Source organism: Myotis davidii, unplaced genomic scaffold, assembly GCF_000327345.1.
Source record: "Myotis davidii unplaced genomic scaffold, ASM32734v1 scaffold562, whole genome shotgun sequence".
NCBI classification, from domain to species: Eukaryota; Metazoa; Chordata; class Mammalia; order Chiroptera; family Vespertilionidae; genus Myotis; species Myotis davidii.
In genome coordinates this window covers 2879038-2888929 of record NW_006293953.1, presented here as the reverse complement: position 1 = coordinate 2888929, position 9892 = coordinate 2879038, and the positions used below count along the sequence as shown (strand labels likewise).

Genomic DNA, 9892 nt, shown 5'->3' with positions numbered 1-9892 from the left:
GCTGGATACAGAGTCAAACACAGCCGCACCCATCTGGAAATAGCAAGGCACAGGCCCTTATCTCACAAGGCAACTGCAAAAGGAAAGGACAGAAACGCTGTGGGTCTGCAGCCCCATGACCGTCTGCCCTTCCCTGGACTCACCTCAGAGAACTTGCCATCGCCAAACCACTGGACCCACCGCATGCCGGCCATGGCCTGGCGCTTGGAGGTGACCTTCCAAGACACTACCATGGCAGGCCACCAGGAGAAGCCCTTGATCTTTCCCCACACGAGGTCCCCTATTCCAAACTCCTTCCCATCCTGCAAGATAAACCACATGAAGGAACCCTAATGAGACAGACTACCTGGGCCAAGCACAACTCCCGCAGCCCCACTGACCCCAGTAGCAACTGCCTGAGGGTGCCACCCAGGGCTTCCCTGGAGTGCCTGCCAGGCCTCCTCAGGACATTATCTACCCACCTCCAACACTTCATGGTAGAAAAAGTACCAGTGAGAACGGCTTAAAATAAGGGGCAGTGGGTGGGCCCTTTCCAGGTAGGTAGCTCAGTTGGTTAGAGCATTGTCCTGGTTAAATTTCCAGCCAGGGCACAAACAAGAAACAACCAATGAATACATAAACAAGTGGGAGAAATCAATGTTTCTCAAAAAAAATATTTTTTTTAAATCAATCTTTTCCCATCTCTCTCAATCTAAAATTTAAAATAATCTTTAAAAAATAAAATTAAAATAAAGAAATTTAAAAATATAAGGGGCAATGGATGGGCAGGATTGGTTGTTTGATAGGAATGTAGGGTTTGTTATATTAGATCTGTAACATTTAACCTAGCATTTAAGCATGAAAGATGTCGACTGAAAACTAACAGGAAATACATCAGAATAAAACAATGACAATCAGCTGAATATTCCACCACAGGCCATGAGATGTGGGGTAGCACAAAGCCATTAAAATGCAAAAAAAAAAAAAAAATTTGGCCATTTATACATAGCTTGCCATAAAATGTGAGGTGCCCATAAGAATAATAAAGGTATTAGAATATATGGTGTAATCTACTCTGAAGTAATGTATGGTGAAAAAAGGATTTCTACACAATGTATGTACATAGATATGTACTAACTACTAGTATACAGCAGTGCTTGAGTGAAAACAAGCTCAGTTTGTTGATTATAGACAGGAAAGACAACTCATTTTCCTAAAATGTGAAAAAAGCCAATCAACAATTGCATGTATACTATACTATGACCAACAGAATCATGCACTATGTATACAAAGTATATATATTTCTAGGTGTAAATATATAATATTCAGAAAATCAGGAATCATGTGCTTGAGATATCTGGGAGATAAGTAGGGCAAAGGGTCATGTCACATGTGGGAAACGGACTTGAATGAATTCAAATATTATGCCAAAAGTGACCCCAAATTGTAGTCATAGTCCCCCCCCCCCAGTAACAGTATGCTTTTCTCTCCTAAATTCACCCCTTCCTGGTGGTACCTGATACTCGGTGCCGTCTGTATCTCTGCCCTCTGTGTACATCTGTGGGGAGTCCAAGTTCTCCTGTTGACTGTCCTGAGCCAGGCGGGGGTAAGGGGTACTGCTGCTCTGGGGCACCACACTGTCATCGGTGAGGTCGATGGTGGGGTAGGGGCTCTCTGGGGACGGCCATGGTGTGCCTGCCAACGATGCTGTGCGCCGCCTCAGGGACTGTGGACAGAAGGACACACAGCTTGGGCCACAGCAAACCAGGAGGATGGCCAGAGATAAGCGGCACCCCGACTGCTTCCCAGGCAAGCAGAGAAAGTGAGGACAAAGACGTCAGTAAGGAGTCCAGAGACCAATCAGAATGGTTTTCCGTGACCAAGTATCCCGTAAGTGGTGGGAGAGCAAAGCCACGCCCATCAAAACAGACAGTTGAGGACAGAGGCATAGAATGAGTGATGCTCACATAGAGGCACACAGAGCCACGCTCAGAGAGGACCACTGGCTTCCTAAGTGCTTACACTGTGTGCCCAAACTTGCAACAGGAGTGGAGAGTGGCTGTAACCCCTACGGGTGTTCTCAAGACAGTCAGTGAAGATAACCAGGGAGACAAGAGAGTTTTGGAAGTCAGTGGCTTATAGCTTGTTTCCAAGGAGGGGCAAGATCCCAGTCATCGGGTAATTCTTGCATTCCCACCACAGTTCCATCCAGGATCAGGCCAGAGAGGTAGGTCATCAGGCTGAAGAGAAGCTTACCCAGCACCAGGAGAGAAAGGAAAGGCAAGACCCTGAAAAGCAGAGGAGTGTGAAGAACAGAAGCCGGTTAGGGTTATACACTGGCTACTTCCATGGTGCAGTGAGATCTTCCATTTAGAGGTGGGGGCAGGGGTCTGAGCATCCGGGAACCAACCCTGGTAGTTGAGAACTCCACTGGGGACTCGTCCACGTGATTGCGGCCCTGCCGGCCTCGGGTGGAACGGAGGGAGAGCCTGTGCCTCTCCCGGCCAGAGGCACTGATGTTATTTCGGGTTCGGACCTAGAAGCAAGAGAGGATAAGCACGAGGCCTTTGGTGACTGCAGGCATGCGGTGTCGCGCAGGGGGCCCAGAGGACTGGGCTGAAGAGGTAGTTTCAGGTCAACAGAAGTGCATGAGGGATGTAAGTGGGGGTAGGGAAGAATCTAGACTGCCAACTTCCCACCCAGACACTCCCCAGCTCATGTGATAAGGGGTTAGGATGGCCAGCAGGGCTGACGGACACTCCACAGCAGAACCCACTGCCTGTCACAGCTGAAACTGGCACCTGTAAATTGGATTGAAAAATAAAATCCAAGTTTACTCGCAATGAAACATGTTCTTCCCCAAAAAGCATTAGAATAGTTATTGCATTCTTCAGGAAGGTACTGGATCCTCAAGATGGATGGAAAGCCTTGGGCTTCTTCCTCAAAGTGGCATGAACTTGGGGGTTGCAGACCTGTGTTGGAATCCTACAGAATAGTTAATATTAAACCACTGGTAAGTTACCAGAATCTTCTCTTGTCCACAAAAAGGGGGATGATACACATCATATCCTAGAGCAGAGTGAGATTACAAATTGCACCTGCAATGGTCAGCAAGAGTTAGCCGGCTCGCTAACATACTGGGTTTCCCGAGAGCAGTATGTATCGTCCATTCCATTCACAGAATCCACCCACAGAAATGACTCGCATAGGTAACTGGCACTGAGCCAACCACCTGCCAACTCTATCACCCTTGGGCACTTCCAAGAGTGTTTTAAGAGTTTAAAAACTACCATGTGAAAGAAAACAATGATATTTCATAAGCCTTGCTATCATTTTTCTACTTTTAAAACTGTCTACTTCTCTTCAAAGTCCCCCTAGGACCGTGGTCAGCAAACCGCGGCTCGCGAGCCACATGTGGCTCTTTGGCCGCTTGAGTGTGGCTCTTCCACAAATTACCACGTGTGGGCGCGCACGTACAGTGCGATTGTAACTTTCGCGGCCCATGCGCAGAAGTCGGTATTTTGTGGAAGAGCCGGTATTTGCTAGGAGATCCAAAACATGTTTTTTAATACAGGCCTATGGGTGGTTTGAGATGGTGCCTTGGCTCAGGGGTGGGAACTTACAGCTGGGCTTTCAGACCGAGTCCTGGTTTCCCGGAAGAGTTTTGGCATTATTGGAGTGTCGGAGCCATCTCCATCTTCCTCATCGCCATCTCCATCACCCGTCAGATCCTTTATAAATGAAACATGTGCTTCAGGATATCATGAACAGGTTATAAAACCAAAATAACTTAAAAATGAATAGTCAATCATATTAAAATCAACAATCTTAATGTTGGTCCAGAGACCTAAAAATATTTTCAACGACCTAATTTGGTTCCAAACAAATTTTACAATGGCTCAAACCATAGGATCATGAATTCAAGACATGATTGAAAGATAAAACCCCCGTGGAATCAGAAAACCAAAGAAATTGTGTGACGCCAATATACATCACGAAGACTTCTTGGTCTACACCTTAGCCTAATTTGGCTATCCTTAGCAGGGAGACCTGACCCAAGACTCAACTGTGTGGCCTTCAGTATGTGCATTGCCAGTCTTTAAAATTGGCATAACAGCCTGGGTGGTGTGGCTCACTTGGTTGGAGCGTCGTCCCACACAGTGAAAGGCTGCTGGTTCAATTCCTAGTCAGGGTACATCCTCATTTGGGATGTGTATGGGGAGGCAACTGATCAATGTTTCTTTCATACATTGATGTTTATCTTTCTCTTTCTCTTTCTCTCTGTCTCTGTCTCTCTCTCCAGTAAAAACATACCTTCAGGTGAGGATAGGATAAAATAAAATAAAATTGGAGCAACAGTACTTCCCTTATGAAGCAACAGGGTTATAGCACATTTCACCCAAGGCCAGCACTGAGAAATTGCTCAGGCAGGAGACTTCATTACTATTACTGGTAACTATCTGCCATCCAGCCACTGTCCCCACCAGCTGGTGCCCACCAGAATAGAAGCTGTAATAAAGGGCGAGCTTTCATTTGTCCACTTTTATCATGACTTTGTCCCTTATGCCTGACACTAGTTCTTTGAAAAAAGTTAACCAAGTTGACAAAACTCTAAGGGAATTAACAAGACAGAAGGCACAAATAATGTCAGGAAAAACTGTAACTTGGAAAAAAAACTGATAAAAGTAGAAACTCTGATCTTGCAATGACTGCGAAAAAATTCCCTAGAGCAAGCCAGGTGAGTTATTTCCAATGTGCATCAAAACCAGACACAGATACATTATGAGAAATAAAATCTGTCTAATTCATGTGTTGATGCTAAAGCGTAAACCAAATTCAAAACATAATGTGCCCAAGTTAAAATTGAACTCATTCCAGGAATAAAAGGACATTTTGCTACATTAGGAATGTATCAATTTAACTAACTGATTATCCAGATTGAGAAATAAGTAATTTCAAAAATTATGCAGGAGCCCTAACCGGTTTGGCTCAGTGGATAGAACGTTGGCCTACGGACTCAAGGGTCCCAGGTTCGGTTCTGGTCAAGTGCATGTACCTTGGTTGCAGGCACATCCCCAGTGGGGAGTGCGCAGGAGGCAGCTGATCGATGTTTCTCTCTCATCGATGTTTCTAACTCTCTATCCCTCCCCCTTCCTCTCTGTAAAAAAAAAAAAAAATCAATAAAATATATTTTTCTTAAAAAAAATTATGCAGGAAGCAGCTAGTAAAAGACTTCATAATTTAGTAAAATAAAGATTTATAATTTTTTTAAAAAACTTGGCATACAACGGCAGCACATGGCATGCTAAGTGTGAGGTTGTTCAAAGTACTGTGTGCCTAGCAGTCCTCAGATTCATCATTCAACAAATATTTATGAGGCACCCATTTAGGTGGACCTTGTGTACCCCATTTAATGAAAGCTAAAGGGAATAACTGAATCCTGAAAGAGGCAGAGTAGAGCCCATACCTGAGTATAACTTAGCAGGCTGGAGACCTCTCTCTTGGACAATCGTGAGCTTGATCTGCGGCCTGTGGAGGAAAGAGAAACGCAGTCTATGTTTTGTGGAAGAGGCAGCACGGGCCAGGCACTTTATAAGATCCAAAACAAAACTAGAGGTTCTCATGAGACAAGCCATCAAAGTCCTTCCAGAACTGTGCTGCCCAGTTCAGTGGCACTAATTACATTTAAATGAACAATCCAGTGCCTCCCACATCAGCCACATTTTAAGTGCTCATATGTGGCTACTGGCTATTGTAGTGAACGATACAGAACTAGAACACTTTCACCCTGGCAAAGTTCTATCAGACAGTACAATGTGAGGTGCTGTCAACAACAGGATGGGGCAATACAGGATTTTCTTAACCATCTGGGTTAGACAATCTCAGTGAGGTGGATCCCAGGTCATGTGACCCGGGGAACTGCTGAGGCAAGAAAAGGTAAGCCTCGGCCCCCTCCAGCCTGAGAGATTTTCTTCCCAGTCCGTCCAGATGCCAGGGAACTGGGTCCCAGAAACGCCAAAGACCCTGGCCGATGCTGCAACCACCCCCACTGTGACTGGGGAAAAAACAAAACAACACAGGGATGTCCCCTCCTCAAAGTCTCAGCTGAGGAGAGGAAGGAGGCCACGGGCTGTGGCAAGGATGATAAATGGGCTTGGCGCTGCCTATATCCTCCTCGTCCCTTCCCTGGCAGGCAGTCGGGGACCAGACCCTCTCCCCACAATCTGCCTGCAGCCTGCTCAGAGGGAGGCTCACGTCCCAGCTGCGGGCCAGGGTCTGTGCCACCCCACCTCCCCACAGGCCCCGCCACCTCTGATCTCCGGGGTGCTGATGGCCTCCAAGATCGGGGGTGACGGCGCGTCCTTGGAGTCCGAAGACTGGTTGCTGCAGTCCCCGTTGGTGATGATGGAGTCTTCCCTCCCGCTGGCATCCTCCTCTCTGCTGAGTGGCCTGGTGTCTCCCTTCATTGTTTCCTGTGAGAGGGTCAGAATGGATAGGGTAGCAGTGAAGCAAGGGCTAGAGGGGCAGCGTGCCCGCAAACTTCCCACCTAGGGTCCTATGCCCTCAGGCCAAGAGAAACCCTAGGACATAGGCTCAGGGTGATACGCCTTTCCCAAGGACCCCACCCAGACTGCCCCCATAGCCTGCCCCCCTCACCAAACTCGGAGGCTCAGGACTTGGTTCCATGTGGCCAGGCTGCCTGAAGGCTCAGACGCCAGCACCCAGGAGGCTGGGCCTTGGTCTGAGGCTCAGGCTGCTCTGTGCAATTAGCTGGCCACTTCAAACAATGCCATTTAGCAACCGCCTGCGCCTCGGCCTTGACTGCCGCTGGCCTGGGTCCCCTCTGCCCCTGGCCCCTTCTCCCTGCCCAGCCTCTGTGGGGCCTCAGGAAGCCAGTGCATTATTTTCCCTCCTGACCCCTTTGTTTGCTCTCTCCCTTTCCCTCAATCTCCAGGTCCTCTTCCTACCGCCCCCTCCTCCCCCACAGAACAGCTTCTCTCTTCTCCATGGCAGCACAAGCCCCGCCCCACCCCAACCTCAGGGACCCATTGGTCTGCTTGCCTGTCGCTCTCTCCTCTCCACCCTCACCAGCTGAGGCTGAGTCCCAAAAACCCAAGAAGGGAAGGGATAAGAGGAAGCACAGGCAAAGGACTGGGACAGTTAGCAGGAGGCATGCCCCCAACCTGCTCCAGCATTATCCCACTCTGGGCCTTGGTCTTCCTGCTGCTGCTCCTCCTGGTAAATGCACCCTCACTTACTCAGTGATGGGCTAAGTGACCTTCGACCTGGCCCACCACCTATAACATCTGTTGGCAGGAAGAACCTGTACCTTTCATTTCAACCACCCTCCTAATGTCATTGTGGGCCATTTTATAGAAGAGGAAAACAGACACACAGACCTTACTACTGTTAAGTCAAAAATCCCATCTAGGAAGTGGGGCCATTGCAAAATTAGAGCCGAAGTACAGGGTGAGGCCCTTAGACTGCTATTTTTTTTCTTTCTCTTTTTTTTGTTTAAAATATTTTATTTTTTTAAGAGAGAAATAGAAACAATAATTTGTTGTTCCAGTTATTTATGCATTAATTGCTTGAATCTCATATGTGCCATGACCAGGAATCAAACCCACAACCTTGGCTTATTTTTTTTTAAATATATTTCTTTATTGATTTCAGAGAGGAAGGGAGAGAGATAGAGAGTTAGAAACATCGATGAGAGAGAAACATCCATCAGCTGCCTCCTGCACACCCCTTACTGGGGATCAAGCCTCTAACCCAGGCATGTGGCCTTGGCCAGGATCGAACCTGGGGCCCTTCAGTCCACACAGGCTGACGCTCTATCCACTGAGCCAAGCCGGCCAGGGCAACCTTGGCTTATTGGGATGGCCTTCTAACCAACTGAGCTATCTAGCCAGGGGCAGACTCCTATTTCTTAGTTTCCCCAAAACAACTCCAGAAGTATTTGGTACCACACCTACATGACGCAGTTACCACACCTTCATGCCGTGGAACCAGGCCTGGGAAAGCTTCCCCAGCCGATGGCTGCCTACAGACACTACGGACCCAGAGCCCTGTCTCAGGGACTTACCATACAGTGACAGATTACACAGGAAGCCAGATGACACGAAATGCAAGATGACTCACACTGGCATGCGGGAGTTCCTTCTAGAACCATCTAGTATACAGGGCTGCAGTGGTGACGCTGGTGTCGTACCCACCAGGGGGCGCTGTGGGGCTCAGTCTGAGGGGCCTATAGCACCCCCAGGCGGATTCCCACTGTCACTGGGCGGAGGGGGGGTGGGGTGTCCCAGATTCCACCCTCTGCAACTGTTCATTCCCCAGGCATGGGTGTCAGGCAACTAGACCTCCACTATTCTCCACATGGCCCAGGGACCAGTGCCCTTCGAATCACCCAGATTTAGTTAGAACTGAAGAATCTCGGGCATCATCCCAGACCTACTAAATCAGGACATTTTCACAAGCTCCATGGATGATTAATATGCAAGTTAAAGAGGCAATGTTCTGGGCCTAGCCGGTATGGCTCAGTGGATAGAGAGGGGGCCAGAGGACTGAAGGGTCCCAGGTGCGATTCCAGTCAAGGGCACATACCTAGGTTGCAGGCAGAATCCCCAGCCCTATTCAGGGCATGTGTGGGAGACAACCAATCTATGTGTCTCTCTTCTGTCTCTCCCACTCCCTTCCACTTTCTTGAAAAATCAATGGGGGAAAAAAATGTCCTTCCACTCTCTCTAAATATCAATTAAATAAATCCTCAGGCAAGGCTTAACAAAAAACACACACACAACAGAGACACTGTTCTGGTTATAAATGTATATACTGATAGGGAGTACAATGTAATATTTAACCCCCTTGGTTCTAGGCTGTGTAGGTTCAGTTTCTCAACACGTGTTAAGGAACCTCACCAGCCCCAGGGAAAGGAATGCCTGACCCTGCCTAATAGGCTGCCTCTCAGCACCTTTCACTCCCAAGCGCTGACCTGGAATTAGAACAGGCTACCTGACCTATGGCCAGTTCCGGCGAGATCAAGCGGACAGAATCCCAGGAAAACTGCTGGAGTGTGGTTCAAAGTAGTAATTTCCTGCATTTCACTCCAGGCCAAACCAGGGAACTAAGTAACCTGGCAAAAGGTGGGAGGCTGGGCCATTGGGTGTAAGACACCAGGAGCTCAGTGGAGGGGTAGACATGGTTTCTAATCAGGCGCTGGTAGCAGATCATATGCTGAATCAAAGAGCATGACTTCCCTCTCATCTGGGGGACCCAGAGTGCCCTTAGACAGCTCCTCACGGGGTCAACTGACTAGACAGGTCCAGGTGAGCTGTTGCCCAGCGCCAGCAATGATTAACCACCTCAGGCTTCCCCCCAGGGCTCAGTACTGCCAATTTGTGCTGCAGGCCTGCCTGAGGGACTGGTGAGCAGAGCACCTTCCCAAAGCCAGATCTCCGCCTTCAGGAAACATCTGCCCCTAGAACCAGATCCATGGGGCCTGGAGGAAGATTCAGGGAAGAAAACCAACCCGCTACCTGAGTGCCCTGGGTGAGCTGGGCAGGTAAAAATGCTCTTTCCAGGTGCATAATTCCATGTGATTTCATAAAATATTCGCTCTCTGTAGTTTTCACCAGAGGGTTTTCGATAACATTTACTGCCCTGGCTGCCTTTCTGCCACAACCAGCACCCAGCCCATGCCCTCTCTCCCTGTCCACATTCTACAGAGACAGACAGAGCCAGCCTCCAGGTGTGTACTGCTGCTGTCCCTCCGCCTTGAAGTCCTTCCATCTCCCTACCACCTGCCTCCTTATTACTCAGATTTCAGAAACCACGTCTCAAAAGCCGGGAAGGTTTGTCCCACAGGCCTTTGCTCCTCAAGTAAATATACAAATCCACTCACCTGATAACA

At 48.4% G+C, this 9892-nt stretch overlaps 1 protein-coding gene across 7 annotated transcripts in view; it reads right to left on the bottom strand.

The window, feature by feature from the left end:
* The window catches only part of DNMT3B (DNA (cytosine-5-)-methyltransferase 3 beta), a 24168-nt gene extending 17583 nt beyond the window's left edge, over positions 1–6585 (bottom strand). For 3 of the 7 annotated variants that reach the window (XM_015566644.1, XM_006767875.2, XM_006767877.2), the window contains exons 1-6: positions 6290–6585; positions 5447–5508; positions 3603–3710; positions 2390–2515; positions 1496–1705; positions 144–302 (exon numbers count right to left, since the gene is read on the bottom strand). In XM_015566644.1, the coding sequence (XP_015422130.1) occupies positions 144–302; positions 1496–1705; positions 2390–2515; positions 3603–3710; positions 5447–5508; positions 6290–6446 (822 nt within the window). In that variant the 5' untranslated portion in view covers positions 6447–6585. The remainder of the gene's footprint in view (positions 1–143; positions 303–1495; positions 1706–2389; positions 2516–3602; positions 3711–5446; positions 5509–6289) is intronic. The other 4 variants (XM_006767873.2, XM_006767876.2, XM_006767874.2 and 1 more) reach the window with 4 other exon arrangements.
* Between the last annotated feature and the right edge of the window lie 3307 nt (positions 6586–9892).